Source organism: Crocodylus porosus, unplaced genomic scaffold, assembly GCF_001723895.1.
Source record: "Crocodylus porosus isolate Cpor-Errol unplaced genomic scaffold, CroPor_comp1, whole genome shotgun sequence".
In the NCBI taxonomy this organism is placed as follows: domain Eukaryota; kingdom Metazoa; phylum Chordata; order Crocodylia; family Crocodylidae; genus Crocodylus; species Crocodylus porosus.
Genome location: NW_017728907.1, coordinates 18,069,448 through 18,095,078, shown reverse-complemented (window position 1 = coordinate 18,095,078; position 25,631 = coordinate 18,069,448). Strand labels below are relative to the sequence as shown.

The following is a 25,631-nucleotide window of genomic DNA, read 5'->3' as shown; positions in this document are numbered from 1 at the left end:
ATTGTTTTGCCATTTTCCAGTGTATTAAAACGTAAATAAGTGAAGAAGTTAAATGTGTAGAGCTAGCAAGAAAAGAGCAGGAAGGTGTAGTGCAAAAGCTGCATTGGGTTGTAAGATTCAAACTGTTCTAAAGATCATGCCATTTAAAAAGAAAAAAAGTTTCAAAGTTCATGTTTAACCAGGATTTAAATCAATTATTTAAGTCCAGGCTTCCTGTTTTGCTGATCTAAATAACAATTAAAATGCTCCATCTTGCAGTAACCATAGTCTCTAGATAAAACACATATGCAGCCAGGGGAATAAAATATCAATCATCTGCTGCTGTAACACAGACCTCTGCTTCTTATGGAGGTAAAAAAAAAAAGCCATTACTGGCTGTAGGTAGCTTTAGGGCTTTCACCCCTTTGCCACCATGATAGCTTTGTAACAGAGCACCAGCCATGCTGTACAGGCAAGAATGTATTCCTCTTTTTTAAATTTAAAGATAGAGCACTTAGAGTTAATACACTGCATGCTTGCTTGGATTGCTGTCATGTTTAGTATACCATGTTAAATTTCGAGGTAGAGTAGGGCACACTACCTCTTCCCCCACCCTCCACCCCTCTAGCCCTTGCAAGAAAAATGACTTATCTGAAGGCTGACAGTGTTATTTTGTGTGGAACAGTGATTTTGATCATGCTGCAGTTGCTCAACTAGTGCGTGGCATTCACGGCTCCTCTTATGAAGGAGACTTTTCCAAATAGCATTACAACAAAGAGTTTTATTTCTAGCTAGATATGCCTTTAACTAGTAAAATAAACAGATTAGGCTGTGCCTGGGTGAATTGATACTTGGTAGCCTGTTGGCTTTTACATGAGCCAAAAGTCAGATGTTTGCAAGCAGCAGCAGCAACCACTGGCTAAGTATAAAACAGGTCCGTATACACCTCTGGGCCTTGTTAGACCTTACGCTAAGCCAAACAAATGTTAATTGGCTTAGTGTTGTTTGGCTTAGTGGAGGAGTTGCATGGTAAGGTGAAAAACCTGTTCTGACTGTCCTTCACCCACACAGCTGAGACTTGCCACTAGAGGCTTGGTGAGCAGGAGCAGGACTCGCTTGCTGCTCTTGCTGGGCAGAAAGTGGCCCAGCACTGTGTCAGTTGCAGCGAGACCCTGGGGATCTCCCATCTCGCTGAAACTGGCACAGTGGTTCTGAACTGAGTGCGGGGCTGTCGTGGTTAAGCCCTGGCAGCCGTGCTCTCAGCACAGAGCTGCTGCAGTACTATGATACCAAGCTGCTTCCTTGGGGCTCTCTGGTCTCATCAAACTGTGGTGGCTCTGTGCTGAGGTCAGGGCGTAAGATTGGTGACGCTACTCTCAGTACGGAGCCAGGCTGCATCGTTGGAGGTTGTTCACTCTGAGGGGCCCAATCCTTTTTTCTCCGAAGTTCAGGCAGCACCGCTCCCCTGTGCCCTTGCTGGTGGGAGCATAGCCCCCTGTACTGCTGACAGGAGCAGAGCCAACCTGGGTGGTGGCAGCAGGTACCACAGCTGCTGGGCACTCCAGGGCTGTGTCACTCGCTCTGTCCAACATCCCTGGGGTGTGAGGAATGAGGCACCGTGCTCAGCCCTGCTGTGCCCCAGTGTCCACACTTGGCTGGCATTCTGGGATCCTGGAGGACTTCAACTTGGTCAGATTAGCTGTAGGAAGTGGCCAGATAGTAATGGAACAGGAACAAAATTAGGCAGATTGGAAATAATCCTGCACTGGCATAACTTTAAATCTAATAATGAGTTCTTTAAGCCACTAAAAGGTGTTAATGTGCAGCCAGTCCAGGGGTTAAGAGCTCCAGAAGCCACCTAAACTTACCATGTAACAAAGCCCTCTCATGCAAGGTTGCCTGCTGGGAAAGGAGATGGAGGAAAGTATTCATCAGAGCCCCAAAACCTCTCCCATCCTTGGGGGTCTTTTTCAAGGGTGATGAATGCTATGCTTTGCTCTCTACACTTCAAGGTTTGGATACATTCTCTGGATTAGTGGTGCTCAACCTTCCAGCCCCACAGGGTGGTGCAGGACTGGTCTGCATGCACAGGACCAAATCATCCAGCTTATGCTAATATCTGGACTAATATCTCCATTGGTCCAGAAATTTAATAGGGCTCGGGACTGATGGCAGTGTTAACTGCCATGGCTTTCAAAGCTGTGGCAACTAATGCTGCCACTGTTCTCCCTTCTGCCAAATTTCTGGACCTTTGGGAAATGGCCAGATGACGCAGTCTCACAGGCCAAATCAGCCCTGGGGGCAGAGGCTGAGCATAGTTGCTTTAGACTGTGCAGTTGGAGTCGGTGTCTCAGATTAGTGTTAGGAAAAAGGAGCACTTGAGATATTGGGTGAGTTTGTCTTGTTACAAGTCTTATAGCTCTGTTGAAACTGGTACTGATAGAAATATGACAGTTTATACCAGCAAGGGCCAACTCTTTTGGCAGGTGTGCTACAAAACCTGCCCTGCACCCTCCCTGAGTGCCACTTGAATCCCTTTCCTTTCCCTGTGCTGTTTTCTGCTTCCTTCCCTGTGCCCTCAACCTGATCTGATACTCTGCTTGTTGCTCCTTGGTCTATCTGCCACTGTTTCCTATCCCCTCCCTGTGCTGCTGTGTACCATGTGCCACCCACAGAGGCTTCCTGTGCCACTTGTGGCACCTGTGCTCCAGGTTGGCCACTGCCGGCTTATACTGTCTGATGCTCTCTCCCAAGTGTTTTATGTAAGGTATGCTGGGGTTGAGTGAGGAAGCACCGGAGGTGGGTGGTGCTCTGAGCTACTTTGCTTGCACAGAGGCAGTCTTAACATTACTGGGGAGTCCCAAGGTACCTTACCTGTCAGCTTTCAGCCTGCCATGGACTTCCACGGACTAGCACTCAAAGGAACACTAGGCCTTTTTTCTGCCGTGCTTCGGTGGAGATGAGACTAAGAGTGCCTTGTCTGTTCTCTGCCATGAGGCCCTGTTTTGGCTAGCGAGAGTCCTTCCTCCTGTCATCGTAAAATTGAAAATGCAGCACAGCTCCATGTCTCTGTGTCCAAAGTGAGTTGATGCACATTCCCCCTGAATGCTGTGGGAGTAGAAGCATATGCTTTGGGTCTTTGCTGAATGAGAGCCAGAAATATGCTGCCAGGCTTCCTTTTTCTCAATAGATAGTAAGTGCCAGGTACCTTCACAGCCATAACTGACAGGCTCGTTGGCAGGTATATTTGGTAAATCCTCCTATCAGTTGCAGCTACCTTACACTGCAGTTTAGAGGAGGGAAGCAATTATGTGTTTGCTCTTTGGGATTATATGAGCCATATGAGCATGCAGTGAAAAGGATGGTAGTGAGCCTGCAAGGCTCAAGTGCAACAGTTTTCTGCTGACCTGATATGCTTGACGTTCCCCAGTTGGCCTGCTTGTGCCTGGCTCAGCCAGAAGTAGGCCACTCACTGTATCGATTTCTTAGAAAGAAGCAGACTGGGTTAGGGTGGTGATTCTCAGCCAGGATGATGGGGCACCCTGGAGTGCCATGAGAGCCTTTGAAGGGTACAGAGAGAAGTGAGGTGTGAGGAGATAAGAGCAGCTTCAGGCTCTCCCTGCCTGGCTGCTCCTTGACTCCACTGCCTGGCTGTTCTGCAAGGAGGTAAGCACTGTAATAAATTAGTCTTTAAAATGGGATGCTGCTCAAGTTATACAGGGGTGCCTTGAATCTAAAAAGCTTGAAAACCACTGGGTTACAAGCTTTTTTGCATGGCATCTCTGTGTTAATGTATCAACCTTGTTTTCTTTTTCCAGAGATCTCTGGGAACACGGAGGACATTCCCTTGGTGCGTTGGAGGCAGCAGTGGCTGGAAAATGGTACTTTGCTTTTCCATATCCACCACCAAGATGGTGCCCCCAGTCTTCCTGGCTTGGACCCCACTGAAGAACCCCAGACAGAGTCAGCGGAAGAAGAGCTAAGGATCCTCCACATCTCAGTCATGGTACGTGCTTTCTTATCTTCAAAGATGTGGTGCCTCTTTCTGGGTGACAGGCATCCTACTTCATTTACATTCAGAGGGATGTGGGACCAGAGTTTTAAATACATTTAGCTGCTTAATATCTCTTGAAATAGGTGAGATTTAGGTGCCTCAATGCCTTCTGAAATATATGACCCTTACGTTACCTTTGTGCTCCTGAAAAATCTCCCTTCTCTATTTTCATACAACATCTAACATACCTTGTCTGTAAAGAGTTCCCTGATGTGGTGGTAGTGAGAGTGATTCACCATTCAGAAAGTTGGTGTGCTCCCTTTTGGGAGCCTCTAAACACCTTACAGAATTAAAGTCGGAAATGGTTTCACCCTCTTTTGGAGTCGAGCCATTTTCACAGTACAGCCGGGCAACTATTTGCAGCAGTGCTCTGTAACAATTAGGCCAGAGAGCAAAGAGGAATACCACCTCTGGGTAAAACTGCAGGGTCCATTATTCTAGTCTAGATGTCACGGCTGAAGAACTGATGTATACCCAGAAACCTCAGAGAGGTTGTTAGAAGTTGCACCACCTCATGCTTAGTGGCTGATGTGCAATATGCCCCATTTTATGGGATCTGCTGAGAATTTGTTTCCTGAAAGGAGATTTGTTGATTAGCAGCAGGCCATGTTTCGATTAGGGATGTCAATGTTTAAGCGATTAGCCATTTAACTGATAAGCCTAGTGATAACTGGTTATAGTTTATTGTTATCGTTTAGCTGGGGCGCAGTCTGGCAGGGAAAGGGGGAAAGGGAAGCCATATGATGCCTCAGCAGGAACCAGAAGTCAGCAGGGCAGGAGGGAAGGAAGGAGGAGTGAAGGGGGCTAGTACCTGTAGCTAGGCTCTGCACATCCCAGTGCAGCCACTTGCAATCTCCCCTCTGCTTGCCACGAGCAGCCTGGGCTCCCAGCAGGCCCTTGCTGCCCACCATGGAGTCTAGGCTGCTCGCAGCAGGCAGTGGGAGGCTGCAAGTGGCTGCATCGGGTCCACAGAGCCTAGCTATTATGTACTAGACCCTCCTCTCCCCACCCCCTGCCCCACCTTGCCCTTAGCAACTAATCATTTTACTGTTGTAATTACAACAGGTTAAATGGATATTTTTTATCAATATTTACATCCCTAACTTCCACAGCAGCCATTCCTCTAGTGAGTCTTTCACAGGCAAGCTGCCGAACCTCCGTTTCTTAATCAAAGTTCGCTGAAATCCTAAATGCTTTTGCCTTGTCCCGGCATTAAACTTCACATTGCCTGTGGAACGTTTCTCACTTGCTGCTCTTAGTTGGAGGGGGGGGGAGGGCGGGGAGGCAACAGCACCATGGAAATAAGAGGGACTGGCTGAGTTCAGGGTCATGACTGTTCTGGGAGTCCTAAGAGCACTGGTACCCTGCACTGTGGGGCATACACTGATAGCTAGCTTGGGATTCTCCTTTCTGATTGCCTAGGGGGATAGACTTATTTTTTCACTGTCCTTTGATGCGTGGGCCCTTGCTTTGAGATCTCTGGCTGCCCCTTTGTCACTTCTGAGAGCCTGAGGATTGCAAAACTAACCAAGCTCTCACCAAAGAATACCTTTACCATAGTGAAGGTTGGCTGGTAGCATAAGTTCATGTGAATACTCTGTGGGTGTAGACATGTGTCTAGGACCCACTGATCCAGCCACATTCAGTAGCTGGACAGCTCTGTAGAGAGCCATTGCAGGGTGGAAAAAATGAAGTTGTGCATATGTAGACGAGCTCTCAGGACCACTCAGGAAAGTGAATCTGAGCTGACTTTTTAAAAGTGGGCTAGCTCTAAATGTGCATGTGGCCATAGGCGACTGGGGCCACCTTAGTCAGGGGGGTACGTGTCCCCCCAGTGACTTGGGGAGGGAGGAATCCCCTTCGCAGCCAATCTCACTGACTGGGGGGGTTCCCCCTGCAGCCAATCTCACTCCTGGAAGCTGCATGTGGACACTTTTCAGATTTCAAGTGGCCTTAATTCAATGTATCATAGATTAAATTTGTCCATTCTTATAGTAAACTAAGTAAAATGAAGGCCATATGAATTTTGAATGTGTATCCACACAGGTATTTAATGCAGCTTAACTAATCAACTTCGAAAAAAGTCTATGAAGTCCTCTCTAGACTGTGCCTGTGTGCATAGGCTCTGCTTGCTCTGGTTTTATTTTGGAGACTTATTCAGTCCCCAGGAGCCTCCAGAATCCAGGAGGCAAAGTAGCACTAACAAGTCCCTCTGGGCAGGTCTGAGCTCAGGGTGTCTACAGCCCAAAACTGGAGACATAAAGGGGGAGGAAGACTACTGCATGGTCTATATGGAGCAGTGATGTGAGGTTCGATCAAAAGGATTTGAGGGAAATACAGTTTGCCTCCATTTTTATTCTTCTACAGTATCTTAATTCCCAGACATCTTGCTTTTCTCTGTGCGGTATGCTACCATCCCAGTATGCAGACACTGGTGCTTTTTTGCCACAACTTTTGGCTCACCACCAGTGAAACCACAGCCGACTAACTTTGATTTAGCAAGCATGAGTGCAGGCGGCTGTGAATATAATAAGCATGAACCCCCGGAGCGTGGATTCTCCGTTCCTTCCTCCCTCATCTGCTGCCCTCCTTTTCTCTTCTCTACAGAAGCTCAGGAAAGAATTTCAGGGAAGTCAAAGGAGAAAGGGAAAAATAGATCCTTTTGTGAGAGAAGAATGGAAGAATCTGAAGAATTGCACAATTCTTTGCTGGTAGAAGATAATTAGCTGGAGACAATGTGTTGCTGAGGCCAGGGATGGGCTGTTTAATGAAGCCTGCCTTAATGAGAATGTCAATATCTCTTCCAGATTGCAGCCTGAGGGCAGGTTTCTCCTCCATCTTTTCTGCTTGATTAGTCCTGGAGAAAAAAAAAAAAAGTAAATGGCCAAACCTAACCTTAAACAGTTTAGTCCTTCCCTCGCACCTTCCCCCCATGAGACTCTGTACTGATGGTAAAACATGATCCCTGACACGAGTCGCAATTTGAACTGGTGAAATCAGGGTGGCTCTGATCTTTCAAAAGGACAGTATGCTCCCTATTACTGTGCTAGCTGAACACTCTTCTGTCTTTACAGGATTTTTAGCCTCACAATGCCCCCCTGAGGAAGGGAAGGATTAGTTTGTATTTTACAGTTGAACAGCTGACACGCAGGGTCAGGAAAAAGACATGCTCAGGGTAACAGAAGAGCTCTAGGTGAGCTGGGGATGGAATTCATGTGTCCTAAATCCCAGGTCAATGTCACTAGCCACTACACCATCCCATCACACTAGTCATAGCCTTTTGTCTAGCTGTTTTGCATCATACTAACAAAGTACCTGCTGGGACCTTCCTGGGCCTGATGATTCTTTTTGGCTTTCGTGCACGGCTCCTGTGTTTTACAAGAGCCTTTGTTCCCTTTCCTTGCATGTAGCTCTCTGGAATGGGAGACAATGTTGTCCAGTTTGCATGTTCTTACTGGTCTGAGGGGAGAATACCTCCAACTTTGACTAAACACAACTTCAGATCACCGGGTAGAGGAGTCGATTTGCCACCTTAGTAGACAATACTGTGGGTCACTGTCACTGGAAAGCATTAAAGAAAGGAAAGTTTTCGCCTTGGCCCAGAGAAGCATTTAAGCATATACTTACCAAGTAGCTTCATTGAAGTCAAGGGGTGTGCCTGTGCTGCACAGTAGGATCATAGGAAAGTAGGGCTGGAAGCAAACTCATGTGGACCTCAAGGCAGGATTGTCTCAGTCAAGCGTTTGTTTAATCTGCTCTTGAAAATGTCCAGGGATGTGGTATAGAATGGAGGTACCCAAGCTAGCACTGGTTTTGGAAGCAATCTAGCTGTAGAGTTTCATGCAGGCTAGATCTGCTTCTCACTTGGAACTAGCTTGGGTATCTCTGCATTGCCCCACAGTGTATGTTGTAGATCTTCCCTGGGACCATTTTAAGTATTTAAAGTTAAGCCTGAGCTCATCTACTATGATAGATTGGAGCCTGATTTTGTCCTGCAGTGCAGATGTGCAGAGATCCAGGAGGATGGGTGGAGGGAGGGGGAATTCACAGTACAGACCTGCTGCATGTGCTTATACTGTGATTGAACTGCAAGTCATAGGGTGGCTTGGTTAACTGGACTTCAGTTTAACAGCCTTACTGTATATCAGTATTCTGCACAGTGTTGGCTCTGGATTTAGGACCCAGAGGCCTTGTTCAGAGGTGGGTGGGTGGGGAGGGGGGGTGGAACCCACCCACCCTCAGACCGACCATGACCTCTCCATTCAATAACAGTCAAATTTATTGATGCACAGTGATAACAGAAAATAAGCAATACAAACAGTCAAGCAGGTCTTTATATCTACCAAATCCTAGGGCTGTCATCAGAATCAAAATACATCTGGCTATGTTGCAGTCTTCACTCTGAGGCTGTCTCTTAGGTGTCAGATGTCAGCATGTCAGTGATCTGGAGGTGAGATGCCAAGGCCCATACTCCTCCCTCCAGTGGGGTGGATGAGACGGGCTGGTGGTATGTCCTCTGTCCATGGTGACCTCGGGGACCCTTCTTGGGGACAAGGGGATCCATCTCAGGGATCTTCTTGGGGAGAGGGATGGGGAGGGACCCTTTGTTAGTCTCAAGTCTCTGTTTTTGTATTCTTCTTCCCCTCTGATGACTTCTGATGATTCTTGATCCATGGCTATCTGGTTTGGTTGTCTCTTTGTGTGGTCATACATCCACATAGGTTATCACATGTGCACATACTAATTTGGTCTTTCTGGGCCTTTTCCTAATTTGGTCTGTTCCCCCAAAACCGGGACTCAGACCCCCCTGCTCTAGGGCTTTGTTAGCTGGTGCCACTTATCTTGTGTTATGGGCAGTGTAGTACATACTTGTTCTCTTCCCAGACTGTTTTTCAGACGATGTGTTCTTGTTGGCCTTGTTGAGTTAGTCCAAACCTGTGTGACTGTAAGACCCAGACTTCTAGATCGGTTAACCCCTGCTGCCCATCCTGAACCATTCGAATGCATATACATATACCTATAAGCCAATTCCCCAAAAGCAAACCTTTAAATACCATTTCTAAGCCAACACACAGTACAGGGTTTCTCCATAAAAATCCACTTGTTCCCTTTTGGACAGGAAACTTGAGAGTCTGTAGAGTGAAGCCAGCATTTAAAACCATCGGAGTCCCAAAAAAGCTAGGGTTACAGTGAGGGACTGATGTTTTAGATTTGAGTGCACACACTCAGCTGAATCAGGTCACAAGTGGAGTGAGAGGTGGGCTCTCATTTGCGTTTTAGATGGACATTGACACACAGAAGTTTCCAGGTGGGCCTAGAGTGACAACTGGGGAGGCTTTGGGGGTTTTTTGTTTTACGAGCTAATGATGAGCAGTTGCTTAGCAACAGCGTTCAGCCCTCAGGTTTCGCCAAGGAGAGCATGTGCTGATGGGTGCAATGTTACATGCATTACACCATGCAGGAGCATGTGGGAGGGATTCTGTGGGAGAGCCAGCGTGCACTTGCCTCACCTGGTTAGAGAACATGTCAGTTATCTTGCTCATGAAGTTTGAATTAATTAATGATCACTAGAGACTGCTTTTGCTAACAGCCAATGTCTTGGGTTAAGTAAACTCTTGGGTAGAAAGCAAAGGAGTTCCCAGAAAATGGTGATTGCCATGTTAATGGGCAGAACATTTAGTGATTATTACGGTTACACCAAAATATGTAATTAAATATTTAATCTCCCCCTCCCCCATCCCCTTTCTGGCACTTCCAAGTTAAGTCCATCCCTGCAGCATCTCTACATCAGTGTAGGAAGGATTGAGCCTTGTGCCCAGGATTTGGATGTTGGTGTCCACGCTGGATATTTTTATGAGGGAGGAGGTTTCTTCTCAGTGAAGCAGCTGTTGTTGCAAGGAGAGGAGGTAGGTCCATAGGCAGCAGAGTCCGTCTTTCAAAGCTGCTTGTGAAAGTGAGCTGTGGGTGGATGTTTTAAAACGGTCAGTGCTTGAGCAGTAATCCAAGCAGCCTCTATTAGGGTCTATCTGGTTTGGCAAGTCCTGTAGCAGCCATTGCACCACTGTCTCAGTACAGTCGCTGGGAGGAGATGAAACTGGAACTGGATGTCCGTGGCTCACTGGGCGAAGATGGGACCCCAGAGAGAATCCTTTTTCCTCCTGAAATGATGGAGGGCTGGAGTCTCAACTCCAACTGGTGGAGGACATGAAGGACATGCAGTTGTTTTGCACTTACGTTATCGCTGCTTCCCTCAGTTCTGACCCAGCAAGAGGCCTCTACTTCTTGAATATAAAATAGAGAGCCCAAGAGGCTATTCCTCTCATTACACTCTGTCTTTAAACAGGAATGCATATTAAATAAAATCATTACAGTTGAGGCTGCAAACAGGCAAGTTTCTACACAACTTGTGTTCCAGCTTTGTCTCCCCCTTTTTAGCCAGGAGCCAAGTGCTCTTAGTACTTTATGTAGTAGGCAGTGACACCTAGTGTTTGGATCACGTGCTTTAGCATGCAAGATGCCAGGTGGGGTTTTTTTTGCTTTTATCTTTTACTGGACCAACTGCATAGTTGGGAGAGATGTTAAAAAGCTTTTGGGCTCAAAGTGGGATTTCAGGGATTTCACTGAGAAGAGATGGGATCTGAAGGGCACTTTGTACCTGAAAACTCTTCTAATATCTGGAATCAAGTGTACAGTTGATCCAATAAAAGATATCACCACCCCCCCTTTCCCCCTCTCCTTGCTTTGTGCGTATTTCCTGGACCGTCATGGTCACAGCAACACTCCAGTTCCACTGTGAGTACACGTATTACTCCTGTAGTGGAGAAGCACTGGAGTACAGTCCCATTTCAGTGATGCACCTCACACTGGAGTCTGCAAGGAGGTAGTTCAGAGCCAGTATGGGGAGTGGGGACATTCTGTATTTTTGGGGTAGTCCTCAGAAGCCAGAGCTGCAAGCTTCATGGGTTGGAGTCATAACAGAACAAAGAATTGGATTCCAGGTGCATCCTTGCCAACGAGCCATTTAGAACTGCACTGACCCGACAGAAATCGAATGCCACATTTAAGCACCACAGAAATGTTTCCCTGCTGTTGTAACACTGCTGTGACTATGAATGGTTGAGAGATTCTGTGGGACTATAAAACTGAACCCAGAGCGACTGCTGTGTCCCAGCTAAGTGCAGTGCCCTCTAAGTGACTGCTCCTTTGCTTAATCTGCTGACTTTTTTAATTTTTGGAAGGAAGGGAGGGTGCATTACATCTCCATTATACTGAGAATGAAAGAGGGTTAAAGCATAATGGCCATTAGAGAACTCTTTGCCAGCTGCTACTTCTGTTGCTCATTCAATAATTCCCTTAATGTTTTGTCCTAATGGAGCAGATTATTACTATTATTTTATTTTATCAAGATCACCTATTGCATAAAGAGGAGGAGGGAGACCAGAGCCAAGAATGGACATCAAGCTGTTAGTTGGCTCCCATGTATCTATTTCTATTCTTGGCAAGCAAGATTAAAAGGACCTGCATGTGCAGCAGACTTCAGCTCTGTCTCTGTGGCTCTCTCTAGCCATCACCCTGAACTGTAGCCTTGTGATTAAAACCACTGGAACTAGGAGATCTAGCAGCAGTTCCTGACCCTGCTGCATAATCTCAGTATGACCCCTGGGAAGTTGTCTTGTTTGTCAGTGCCTCAGTTCCCCATCACTACTCTTTCCACCTTTCATTGATCTTGTCTATTTAAACTAAAGCTTTTTGGCATGAAGGTTGGTTCTTACAATATGTGTGCACAAGTGGCTGATGCAATGGGACCATGATCTTGGCTGGCACATTTTTCTCCTGCTTTACCATTATGTCAACAGTAACACAGATTGATCTTTTGGGTTTTTTTTAGCTTGATTTTATTTAATACACATGAAATTTCTGCAAGACATCCTCAAAATATCTCCCAAAGATTAAGAGTGACAGTGCTCAAGTCAACCAGAAATGAAACTGGGGGAGGAGGTGGGGGGAGTTGCTCAGCAGAGTATTTGCATATAATAAATCTGATCTTTGCTTTCAGAGAGTTAAGAAAATATTAAATCTTCATTAAGTGTATATTTTTCACTTTTAAGTAACTGCTTCAGAGCTGGCACAGCATGTGCCTAGCTATAGCCAGGTCTGTGTTAGGCATGGTGTGCCAGCACAGCTGTCTTTCCATGAAATAGTTTTGTGCTCTTACTGTAGACATGTGTCATGCCATCAAGACTGAGTGTTTTGCTGGTGGACCTTTATTTTAGGCCCCTCCATGAAATGAACATACCAGTATCTTCTCACTGGTATGGCTGTGCCTGCACTAAAGGCTCTCACTAGCCGACTTCTGCTTGGTAAGGGAGCACAGCCCTTGCTGGCATAGTAATGCCAGCAAAAGTTGGTCTTTTTTTTTCCTCCTTAAGGTCCTTATTCAGCAAAGCACTTAAGCCTGTACATAACTTCAGGCTTGTGTTTTTAAGTTTCATTGAAGTCATTGGCCACGAAGCACATACCTCAGTGCTTAACTGAATTGAGGCCATGGTGTCTAAACGCTAAATACAGACTGCAGCCTTATCAGGCTGGGCCAGGGCTCAGCTACATTGATGAGGTGAGCCTGCACTGTCAGCTGTCTGTTCTGTACCAATAATGTAGATAATAAATACACTCTCCAGGGCTGGCAGCTGGACACTGTTCACAGGCATTACAGTTCCTTTAAAAAGATGACTCAATACTGAAATACACCAGTGCGATTTATGGACTATTCATTTTTTTGTCTTTTTTTAATAACTTCTTAACTTCTCCTTGAGTCCCAATGTGAGTTCGCAGTGAGAGGAACCTGGGCACGTCAGGTGGGGTCATGATCTGTAAGCTGTTTTCCTTATTCTGGTGATTGTAGGCTCTCCCAGCCCAGGCAGGATTGTGACTGCAGACTTCTTATTTTTCTTTCACCGACAACTCCTTTCATTTCAAATGAGCCAAGAAAACAAAAATAGCCACACAATTGCTTGGGCAGCAATGGCACCTAGGGGGAGAAAAAGAGGATTAGATGACTTTGTTCTCATTCGGAAGGCACTTGCCTGCTATTCTGAGTGCTCCACCGAAAGGGAAAAGTGCTATCATCAATATAGCAAAGGACTGGAAATAGATATCCCAGCCCCCCACATATAGGCTAATGGACTCTCCTGCTGCCTACCATGAGCAGACACCATTACTCAAGGGAGGAGTTTTCTTTTCAGGAGCCTTGCATAGAGGTTTGGTATTAGGTCCCAACTCTCATGTTATTAGGCTAAAAAATACTAGGACAACTGTAAAATTGATGACTGCTAGCCATTTCCATGTCTGTGGGTGCAATAGGAGCCCCTTACCAGGGTGGGGCTTCATTTGCAGTGTCCGAAGAGGGGTCCTGCACCATCTATCCCACATTTCCCACCTCCCCTTTGGGCCTCATAGGGTTCTGTCCAATGAGAGTAAGATGCATTCGGTACTCTGATATTGCTGCTTTGCAACAAAATGTATTGCCGAGTCCTTTTTCCCTGAGCTCAGTAGAAATAAACAGGCAGTTTCCCCGCTCCGTGATCCCCAAGTGTGCTAGGCCAGCACAGACCTGACGTAAGACGGCACTGTTCCCCGTGAAGAGAATTCCCACTAGATGCTGTTCCCACCTATGCCGGGGTTAATTTTTGACCCCAAGGGGCCCAAGTTGCGTGCAAATGTTTTGAGGCTAAATTCTCAGCTGGTACAAATTGTGATACCTCTGTAGGACTCAGCAGGAGCTCTTACAACTAACTTCATCTCAGGATCTGGCCCCAGCTTGCTGTAAATATTTAAATACACAGTGCTGATGGTTGTAAGCTGAGGTTTCCCACTTGCAAAAAAGGGATAATAGTGCTTTATATTCCCCCTTTTTATGCAGAGCTTTGGAATCTGTCCAAACAGCACTTGAGGCGCTGTTATAGTAATGAACAGGGTAGTTCTCTAACACTGGGCTGCTGGATTTCCCTGAGCTTTGCCCCTTTCATGGCCTGCTCACGAGTAAATTGAGCAGGAGGAGAGCTGAGGGGATGGTGGGGCCAGGTTGTAAGCCTAGTGCCTGCTGCTCATGTTGAAGGGTTTCCCACTGACAAAGCAGCTTGTGCCTTACAGCACTGAAAGCTCTACTTTTGCAAGAGAAGAGAGAGCAGGCAGCACCAGTAGTATCTGTAAGAAAGCATTTGCCCAGAGGCTGTGCTCTCAAATAGATACAGCACCCAAACAGTAATCCTCATACTGGGAGTAATTAAACTTGTTCTAATAGGCTGGTGTGAAAGTTGTGATGTTGCCCTTTGGTTGTTTTCCCACTTGCTGTCCAGCTACAGTAGCTGGGGGGTGTGGCTGTTACTGGGTGCTAATACCTGTTGTTCTGGTCTCCTCTCCAGGGGGGAATGATTGCCTTGCTGCTGTCTATCCTGTGCCTGGTGATGATCCTCTACACCCGTCGGCGATGGTGCAAACGGCGTCGGGTGCCACAGCCCCAGAAGAGTGCCAGTGCCGAAGCAGCCAATGAAATCCACTACATCCCGTCTGTCTTGATTGGGGGCCATGGGCGTGAGAGCCTGCGCAATGCCCGTGTGCAGGGGCATAACTCCAGCGGCACCCTGAGCATCCGTGAGACGCCCATCCTGGATGGCTACGAATACGACATCACTGACCTGCGGCACCACCTGCAGCGGGAGTGCATGAATGGTGGTGAGGACTTCGCCAGTCAGGTCACCAGGACCTTGGACTCACTGCAGGGCTGCAATGAGAAGTCCAGCATGGATCTCACACCAGGTGTGTTTGGCAGGGGGACACACAATGTGCCCTCAACATACTTCTCTGCTTCTCTCTGTCTGGGCTTGCCCAAGTTCTTTTCCTTTCCCCGTGTAAACAGGGCTGTTGCCAGTCCTGGGCTTTGGGTCATGTAAATGCCATCTCTTCATCCCTTTCTCTGTGCAGGTTTTCAGACCTGACCCTAGAGCCACAGCAAAGACATCCAGGGCAGTCTGTAAAGCCATTCGTTTGTGATTTTCCAGCATATGGGGCATCAGTGAGGTGCCCTTGGAGCCCTGTTTGGGGCCCTCCCCACAGGTTAGAGCTCCCTTGAAGCCAGCTGCAGCAGCAGATGGACAGCTGTGGGCTGTGGCATTGCAGAGAGTACCGGTAGTGCTAAACACAGAGCCAGGCTGTCAGCGTGGGCACCTATACCAGGACCTTCCTCTCCCTGCACAGACACCTAAGCCAGCATGCGGATTGGAAAAGGCAGTGTGTGATATTTTGTCCAAATGCAGCTCTCCACCTCAAGCTTCACACCCAGTCCTAGAAGCCTTTATTCCTTGTGGAGCAAGGTGGGAAGGATGAGAGAGAGACTTTTTGAACCTTTTATTATAAATAAATAAATGTTAAAAAAGAAAGGTGAAAGTGCAGAAACATGTGCCACCCCTCCCTCCAGGGGCTGAGCAAGAAACACTTGTCAGTCGCAAAATGCTGTGTCACCAGAGACTGAAACCCCCAATGAGCGGCAAGAAGTTGTCGTAGATGCAGAAGAACCTAAACTGTTCTGGGAGCTGGGAGGGAACCTTGGAAATCCAAGGACAAAGCTTCCAAAGTCGCCAAAGTGGCCTGACAGTCCTACTTATTTTAGCCACCCATGGAAATGGGCCACCCATTTTGTTTGGGCAGCTTGGAAAATCTCAGCCTGTGCTTTGTACCAAGTTATGGTGGCCAAATTAGATCCTGTCTACACGACAGCTTGTAGCAGTGATGTTGCTGGGTCAAGTGTCACTATTGGCGCAGGGGCCCTCTTGTTTCTGTTGACCTGGTCATACAGATAGATAGCTCTAAGGGCCCGTTAGCAGACTCAGCAAGTTGCCTCCAAATAAAGTTGGAGTGTCCAGCCCAATTGCTAGCATTTCTCAAGGAGGAAAGGGTCAGTTCTTTTAACCAACTTCTGGTCCTCCCATGATTGCTTCTCTTCTTCCCTGGTTCCCTGGGTGGGGGTGTTGGAAGAAGGATGGCCCAGTCATGAGGGTGGTGGCTTGGAAGCTGGGACATTCAGATTCAGTTCCTTGCCTTGCCACTGAAACTCTGAGTGATCTTGAGCAAGTCAGTTAATCTCCATCTGTGGGACCCCTGGAGGAAGTATGCTGACATTAGGTTCCACCAGATTTACTTGTAATCTGCATTGTCTCTTGTGCCATTGACACCAAGGCTATGTTAGTATGGTAGACACAGAAGGAATTCCTTCCCCGCAGGCTAGATCCCTGATGAGGTGTTTCTTCTGCCACAGACTCCTTGCTTGTTGGATTTACTGGTGGTAGCAGTGCACTGTTAGAGCCAGATGGCACCAGAGGGCAGGGATCTGTGAGCATGCTGCAGGTCACAGTGGAGAGAGGCCACTTTCTGCCCATTTGCACCACCCCATATGCTTTGGAGTTGGAAGAAACCTGCTTCCTCTCCCTGCAGGGACATCATCAGTTTTGCTGGCCAGTCCACCACGTGAGATGTCTCTAGTCCCCGCACCCAGACTTGGAAAGGATGCACATGCTCATTAATGACTTCTCACTCACCTCCGTTTTCTTTTTTAAAGCCTTGCATTTATTTATTCATTTATTTGTTTTCTTCTGAACGTTTTTGCATGAAATTCTTCCTGTGCAGGAAGCGACAATGCCAAGCTGTCCTTGATGAACAAGTACAAGGACAACATCATTGCCACCAGCCCTGTGGACACCAATCACCAGCAGGCCACCTTGTTGTCCCACACCTCTAGTAGCCAGCGGAAGCGGATCAATAACAAAACAAGAGGTAACCCTGGGAAGCAGTAAGGGAAGGGCATGGACTTCTGTTCATGCAACACAGCTAGATGCTCCTGAGACTTCATTTATGCTGAGGATTTGCCTCCATTTCAGCTGTTGGTGTAACTGTACCAGTATGACCCAACCCAGTGCATTTGCAGCAGTGGAACATACCCCAAGCGGCTCTACTAGCACAAGTAGTAGCTTTGTTGGGTCATGTTAGGCATCTGCAGAGTAGGGCAGAGTTCATGCTTTATGGGGCAGGGAGTGGGGGAGCACTTTGGGCTTCCCATAGCAGCACCTTCTGGCCAGCCACAGCCTGTGATGGTGATAGTAATGCCGATGTGTCTCAATAATGGTTCTGAAGTTGGGACAAGCATCTGAGTCCTTTGAATGAACATGGGGAGTTCATCTCAACCTCTTGGATCTACATGCTTGGTCTGTTACTCTCAAGGCTGCCATTTCTCACAGAGCTTATCAGTACTTGCTCTTACCTGGCTGGGAAACGCAGTAGATACTGTGATGCTTCAACTTCTGGTCCAGACTGGGATCCACAAGTGAACAAGGAGAATGTGAAAAGCTAGCATAACTAGGGAAATAAGGAAGTGTAGCTCTATTGCCCTCTAGTAAGAGGTCTGGCTTGGAGGGAAATGTCCAAGAAATCTTACATTTCTAAATGGGCTATTTCAGAGCCTTTGAAGGGAAGCCCATACATTACTAACCATCCAGAAGGAGAGTGGTTGCAAAAGTAGGACCCCATAGTTGGGGCCAAAGTATGGGAGAATAGCGGGTATCTTTTGTAATGCGGTTGTTTCCTGTTCATAAAATACCAGGGGTGAGAAGCTATCAGCTTGTGGCCTCTTAGCAAGACCTCTTACAGGGAGAGTTCCCAACTCAGCCCATACAATCCCAACAATTCTGTGTAGCCTGGGTTGTCCTGATCTCATCGTCAGGTAATTCCCACTGTCATGAAGAAATGCCTGGGGCTAAGACCTTGTCAGGGTAAAAGGCAAGTTAGGTTGACCAAGTTTATAGTGTGTTTCCAGTGTTTTGTACCTTATTTATTTATTTTTATTGTGGGTTCTGTCTTTTTCTAACTATAGCTGGCTCAGCTTTCCTAAATCCCGAAGGGGATTCTGGGACAGAGGCTGACAATGACCCACAGCTGACCTTTTACACTGACCCATCCCGGAGTCGACGACGCAGTAGAGGTATGTGTTTCGGGTGGGAAGAAGGGAGGCTCTGTGTGTGTGTGTGTGTGTGTGTGTGAGAGAGAGAGAGAGAGAGCGCAAGAGCACCTGTGTGCACACTATGGTCAGGGGAATAGAGGTGCTGAATCAACAAGAGAAAAGATCCCTGCTGGGCATAGAGTCCTGTTAGAGTTGTTTCTCTGGGTGCATTTTCATATCTCATTCCCTATCCAGCATGAAGGTTTCAAGAGATAGTGGTAAGTGCTCCTGGCTAAACTCTGGTCATGCCAGAATGAATAGTGAAAATACTCATTGACTTCATTAGGGCCAGGACTTGGCCTTTATCCTTGCTGCCAACTTGTGCCACTCCCATAAAGCAACAAAGTCCCCCCTGCAAAACGTTCAGCAGAGAGTTGGAGGTTTTCCCCTTCCTGGGTCAGCTGAGTTCTGTTTTATCTTTTACCTTGTTCTTCCTTAGCTGGCTCCATGCTACAAATGTGCAGCCTTGGGGGCTTTTTATAAACCTCAGCTGTGGCTGTGATTTTCCCCCTCCCCCCACTGAATTCATTGTGGTGTAGGTCAGGAATCCAAGCCAGAGTGGATTTTCACAATTCAGAAGATGCTTATGCTATCATCTAATCCTTAACCCGTCAGCCAGCTGCATAATGTTATTTGGTAGATCTTCTCAGTAGAGGATGAAATACATTCAAATTTTGCTGCAGGCATTTCCCTGGATCTGTTGTATATTAATGAGTAACATGCTTCAAAGGGTGGCCTCTGTGCCTCTCTGTTTGGCATATTACTGCTGTTGCTTTAATAAAACAATCTCCAGCAGGTAGAGGAAACCAGTTGAAAAAATGCCATTTATTGTCAGTCTGTCATCAGCAATGGGCAGTATGCAAGCAGAGAGAAGGCAACAGAGCCTGACTTGAAAGCAGTGAGCAACGATTATAAGAATCCACCCTTTCTGTATAGATGGGAATATGAAACTGAAATGTTTGAAGTATAATTGACCACACCATCCATAAATAAAATGATAAATACGATTGTTCTTACATCAGTTTTTTTTATGTCTTTTGCCTCAGCCACAGAGGACCTTCAAAATAGGGACTGAAACCTTGAACTTGATTCAGTATTCTGTGGGAAGGAAAGGGAAAAAAAGCAGGCTTGACTACTCATGGCAGCCTGTTATCTAGGAGTCATGCTACAGCATTGTGCATTAACAGGGATTTCCAAAGAGTGGAAGGCTTTACGACATTAGTCACAGATGCTGCTGCATAAGAGTTTAGCATCTGGGGGTACATCTGCATATTTGCCTGCATTTTATGCACAGCAAATTTAGGCACATTAAACTGGGCCCCTGCACACATCTGAACATGCAACTGTGAAGAGCAAATTTGCTGCTGTGGGGAGCAGTTCAGTTTAGGGCTGCCCTTGCCCTGCTCTGCCTGTCTGCAGCAGCCAGGGGGAGCTCCAGGCTCCCCCAGGTGCTAGCCCAGGGCTGTCAGGGAGTATGGGGGCTGGTCCCGATCTCTGTGGGTAGCTGCCTTCCAACCATGTGGAGATCAAGACCCATCCAACATAGCTGGGAGGCAGTGTGCTTCCCAGCTGAGACAGCTTTCCCAGCCACATGGAAATCTGGATGGATCCTGATCTCCACATGGCTGGGAGGCTGCATCTTGCTGAGCTGGGACAGCTGTCCTTGCTCCCTGTGGCCCCCTGCTGCCTAGGCTGACTGAGAGCAGTTTTCTTCCAGTCAGCATCTATGTGTGTACTTTGGTGATTAGTTTAATGTGCTGATTTCTAGTACCTGTATCTACAGGATACTAGAAAATGGTGCATTAGATTAATCTACTATGCAGTAATTGCTGCGTACATGTAGATGCTAATGCTTTACTGGGCATTAGATTATGCACAGTATGTAGGCACACCCAGTGGGTAGTTAGAGTACCCTTAAATCATAGGCTGAATTTACCAGTTGCATGTGTGCAACTCCTACCTGAGGAAACTTAACAGCCATGGCACACTCTTCACAATACTTTCCTCTGTCCCCAGTGTCATCTTTGTCTTGCTCAGGTGTTGTATCAGCTACCTATTCTTAACTGTAGAGCTAGTTGTATCCTGGTACTGGACTATCTTGTTGGCAGTGATAGGGTTTCATGTGAGGAACGATGGGTAGAACAATGTGTCATCTATTGTCACTTGAGTCAGCGTCATCTAACTAGTTAACTGAATGCTGAGGATGACGATAAGGACCAGAGAGAGAAATGATTCTTGTGAAGATGCAGGTTCCCATTGCTATCCACTAGGTACATCCCTTTGGGAAGTACGTGGACCATTTTAGTGCCTTACTTGGGACATCTACCAGCTTGGTCTTGTGAAACAGCAGTGTCTCATGGTCAGGAATGCCTAGCACTGCAGAGAATTCCAGGGCTATGAGAACAGATATTTTCTGCTTTGTGTTTTGATAGGAAATCATCCAGCAGTGCCATTCAAGATGGTTTTACCATCCCGTTCTGGCCTGAATCCAGTTTATGGTGGGTGCAGTATTCTGAGCTTATAATTAGCTTTTGACTAGCTCCTCTGAACTTGCTCAGGAATGGCAGGCTTGAATACTGGGAATTAACTAGCAAGAAAAAATGTATACATAGTAAAATCTAACAGTGTTAGTAGTCCTATATGAAGGAGGAAGGAAAGAGCCGCCCTTTTTAAACACTTTGGCTACTTCAGTTCAGAGTACCTCCTGTTCCTTGTTATTCTTTTGCAATCCTGGAGAGGTATTATGAGTTGAAGTTGGAAGTTTTGTCCTGGGAGTCACCAGATTAAAATGTAGCAATTAAAATGTATGGCAAGTCAGAGCTGGAGTATAAATGTTTAGGCATATACCTTTGATAAGAAGTCCAAGGAACCCAGACTCAAGCTTTTCAGGGCAGATGAACTCAGACCTAAGTAAGTTTTCTCTGTGTGACTTCTTCAGATGAGTTATTAAAAGCCAAGGTCCTATTTGCCCTGGACAGTCAAGATCCTGTGGCACCTATTCTCTGGAGCCAAGGAAGTTGCTGTCATTGAGAAACAAATCCAAAGGAAGTCCAGAAAGGTGAAAAAAAAATGAAACCTGCATCTGTCTTTTTTCTGATTGTCTCTGACCTGCTTTAAAGTCAAGTCAGTACAATGCACTGGTATATACAATAGTGTTGTGAAAGAGACAATAGTGTTGTGAAACCTAAACTTTTGTGTAAATGGCTATTGAAGAAGAAAAGAATCATCGTCAGTAAAAATGTTGGAAGTGGGGGCTGAATTCTGCTCTCATGCTGGTGCATAATTCAAAGTGGCTTCAGAGAATGACTTCACTGGACTTATTCTGGGTTTACAGATTTGCTACTGAGAGAAGCATTTGGACCCGTTTCCTTTTCAGAAGGTTTTGGGGAGGGGAGTGGGAATTGACCCAATGTCTTGGCCTCAAAGTGTACCCTCCTCTCACTGGAAGGCAGTGTGCTGTTTGGCCATCTTCCTGCTACTGTGTTGTCAACTACATGTGGCACTTGAGGATGAAGTGATGATACCTGGTGTAATTTGTAAAGTGATTTGGGGTGAGCATCATTTATGTAGGTGTGAGGCAGATTTCTGTGTGATTTCTAACTAGCCATTTCGTCCCTAAATCTGGGTCCCATGACATCCTGCGGAATAGCTTCTTTCGTGTGCAGGTACTCACACTACAGGATGCCTCAGGGCAGCTCTCCCACCCCTGAAGGATTCTAATAGCTGTTAGGCCTCAGGTTAAGAAAGTTTTAGGTGGTTTTACCCTCTTTCCCTTACTCCTATTACATCATGGAGTTGCCTTTTTCCTTGCTCAGGTATTGGGCCAAATGTCAAAGAGGGGGCAGGTAAGAGATTACAGGATTCCCAGCTGCTGGAGGATGTGAACAGAAGCTATCACTCAAAACTTGTAGCTGAGACAGTGACAGAACCAGTTGTAAAAGCTGAATAGGTTTAAGCAGTCCATGGCGCACCGTTAATGACCTTTGGGAGCCTGATGTGTGCAGCAGACTCATGGGTTGATGCAAGGAATGCTACAGCAAGTGTTTAAGGGCACAGCCACTTTGTTATTAGTAGTGCTACCTCCCTACCACCCAGGACAGCTCAAGGAAAGCTGCAGGCTCTCTAGTTATGATTCCTTTGATCCCAAAGGGGTTTTGGGTGGATAGAGGGATAAGGCTTTGCTTGGGAAGATGGCCTCCTTAGGGTCTTCTCTGCTGCATCCAAAGCTATTGACAAGAAGGTGGGAGCATGTGGAAAGAGAGGGAGTTGGGCAGCTCTCAGGGCTGATGTAAGAAGTTGATGCTGTGACTCTGATGCCTCTGCTCTGTATCCCTCTTCTGCTGCTCCAGTGGGCTCACCCAGGAGTCCTGTGAACAAGACCACTCTGACTTTGATCAGTGTCACCAGCTGTGTGATCAGCTTGGTGTGCTCATCCCACATGAGCTGCCCACTCATTGTCAAGATCACCCTGCATGTTCCTGAGCACCTCATTGCTGATGGTAAGCAAGCACCTCCCTCTCTCTTCCTCCCTTCTCTCTCTCCCACTGCTTCTCCCACTGGTGAGGGGTTATGCTGAATCAAAAGTGTATGGGTCTGCCAAGCCCCACCTCAGTATGCCAGAGTCCCTTCAGGCAAGTGGAACATTATGATGCTGAACAATTGTCATATGGAACTTGATGTGCGTGGAATACCCCAGGAGAGCCTGATCGTTTTGGGAACATGGTCTGAAATTATGGGCAGGAGCAGGTCGACTTGCAAAGGCCTCTCTTTCTGGGTCACCACCCCCAGCACAGAGGCTGTATGTGTGAGGAGGTTTATTCCTCTTACAATTTGATTTGAAAAGGACCTCGTTACTGCAGTGGGTTTGAGGGGAGTTTCCTGTCTCTGTGACGGTAGTTCCAGCCTTTCCACTCTTTGCTTTTCTTTCAGGGAGCCGCTTTATCCTGCTGGAGGGCAGCCAACTAGATGCCAGTGACTGGCTGAACCCAGCACAGGTTGTCCTCTTCTCCCAGCAGAACTCCAGCGGGCCCTGGGCATTGGATCTATGTGCCCGACGACTTTTGGATCCATGTGAACACCAGTGTGACCCAGAAACTGGTATGTGGGATCTGTCTCTCTTGGCCTGAATGGGATCAGTGAGATTAACTACTGGTCATTTATGACAAGTTTGGCCTTTGGGGTCATTTTAAAGGCTACTGATTTGTATCTGTATGAAGAGCACCTTGTGAGTGCAACCAGCTGCATAGTCCAGTGGGCACCTTGCTCTTGTGGGTGAAATTTTTGGTACGGACTTGAAGACCTGACCAAGTCTTCGTGATCCTGATCAATAAAGGATTAGGTGCATGTTTATATTAGATCCCTGGTTATTTTGACAACACTGATAGCTTTCTGTGAGGGATCCCTCATTTCTATCCCCTTTCCCAAAGTGCTTGTAAAGGGAGGGCTAAGATGTAACAAGACCAGGGCTACCTGTGAGCTGTGAGAAAAGTCCCTATACTCTTTGATTGGTATTTCATGGCACAGAATGAAAAGTAGATTGCTGAGGTTCCAGTGCAAGGCTTTGAACCTTCTCTCTATTGTTGTGCAGGAGGAGGGAAGTGAGGCTTGATTCGGGGCTGTATCTTGCCTTTGTTCCCTTCCATTTCTATACAACTATAGCTGTCATTCAAATAGGTAGAGCTGTAGCCACAGCCTGTAAGGAGGGGGGTACAGTCATTCACTATTTGTGAGTGCAAAAGGAGTATGAGCAACATGGATGCAGGTATCCCATCCACGTAGTGCATGTAATTAACCTAGTACACATCATTAACACTGTGCATAATGCCAACACAAAAATACAGGGATGTAAATCAGGCTACTAGGCCTTGAGGTAGCAGTCAGATGGAGAAATTCAGGACACCTGTAGCTAGCTAAGCTGAGATGCACAGGGCATGGCCACATTACCTCTGTGCTGTGCCTGAGAGTCCTCCTGTGAAGCACGTTCCATCCATTTGCTCCTGCTTTGCATGGGCCATCCCCCAGCGATGACAGAATTCAACTGTAGCATGGAGCACGTGTCTAATGTGGCTCTCACTCTGTCTGGCCTGGCTGTGCTTCTTGGTATGTGCTCAGGGCTGCCATAAAGCAGTTGTGTTGGCTTATTTCCAGGAGGTAGCATGTGCAGAGCAGAAGCGGGTGAGCGAGCCACACTTCACAGCGGCATTCTGGGAGCAGCTAGAGGTGGTGTTACTGAGCCCGTAGTGTCATGATGAGAGCCAGGTACTTAGGGGAGCTTGGGGATAGGGAGCACATTTAGGAGGTGTTCTGGGACAGGAGCTGGAATTTCCTTTTCCCCATGGCCCCTGCAGCTCCCAGTGCTTTGTAGCTTATCACACTGTGGTCCTGTTGCTTGGGGATGTGCCCCATCCTTGGCTGGGAAGCAGCTCTCTCTGCACCTGCCAGTACACTGTGGCCAGCATTACCTTCCTTCAGGTTGCAACTTGGCTTGAGTACATTAAGATGTATCAATGTTTTTGGCAGGGCAAGTGGCTGAGGGAAGGTGAATTTTGTCAATCCAATGCATCCCACAGCTGCCTCTGCCAGCTGGGTACAGCTACAGGCTACAGCTTCCTTTTATCTCTGGCAAATCCCAAGGAGGGACAGTGATAGAAATGCTGTCTGCCTTCCCCCAGGCCAATCTACCTCTCCACATAAGAGACCTTTCTGCTGCAAGGTGCTATCCACAGCTGCAGGGACTCCGGCCCAGTGGCTACTATGGAGGAGGGTGCGGTGCCAGAGGGAGCTTAGCTTTCTAAGGTGGGATTTTCAGAAGCTCTCAGTGCTGGCCTGTCTCTGCTCCCATTGGATCAGTGGGATTATTACCAATGATTTAGAGTTCAGCTGCTGATGTCAATGAGTGCTGCGTCAGGTTGTTGCTGACTGCTTTGAAAATCCTACCTTGAGTTCTTTGATGTGAAGGTGTTCATGAGCAGAATATTGCTGTGGCACAAATGTTTTTGTACCAGTAATGGGCCAGAGCCACAGCTGGCATAAATCAGTGCAGCTCCACTGGAATCTGCTTCATTGAACTTGATGGAACAGGACTGAATTGGAAGGAGCATTGCCCACCTACAGCAGCTGAGATCTGTTTGTCTGCGTCTGTCTTTCCCCTCTTTGTAACTCCCAAGTGGTAATGCAGAATATTGGATAATTGCATGCAGTCCGCAAGCCATAATGTCAATGGCAGAAATGCAGATAAGGCAACCTCATGTGAGACACAACCCATCCCTTCCCAGGACAAAGGTGCATCCTCTTGTTGTGGCAACTAGATGTAGCCAGGCCTGAAAGAAAGAGGAATGCTGGACAAAATGGGATCCAGGATAGGACTTCTTCAGCAGGGCTCCATCACTCAAGGTAGTGTACTTCAAAGGAGAGGGAAAAGCTGAGATGCACTTAAAACAAGTGAATCAACCCATGAGGTGACAGCAGGGAGTTAAGTGCTCAAGTGACTTTGTTCTTGCTGCTGCTTTGTTCTGGGAGAGCCCTTGCCATATCTGAGTGATATGGTCAACTTCA

The 25,631-nt window shown here is 47.0% G+C and overlaps 1 protein-coding gene across 2 annotated transcripts in view; it reads left to right on the top strand.

Moving 5' to 3' along the window:
- ASTN1 (astrotactin 1) overlaps positions 1-25,631 on the top strand; it is a 207,519-nt gene that overhangs the window by 91,955 nt on the left and 89,933 nt on the right. For both annotated transcript variants that reach the window (XR_002100181.1, XM_019530886.1), the window contains exons 2-7: positions 3,798-3,985; positions 14,455-14,848; positions 16,712-16,858; positions 17,952-18,059; positions 22,427-22,576; positions 23,007-23,174. Coding sequence is in view for 1 of the 2 variants with exons in the window: in XM_019530886.1 (XP_019386431.1) it covers positions 3,798-3,985; positions 14,455-14,848; positions 16,712-16,858; positions 17,952-18,059; positions 22,427-22,576; positions 23,007-23,174 (1,155 nt within the window). In the remaining variant the exon portion in view is untranslated. The remainder of the gene's footprint in view (positions 1-3,797; positions 3,986-14,454; positions 14,849-16,711; positions 16,859-17,951; positions 18,060-22,426; positions 22,577-23,006; positions 23,175-25,631) is intronic.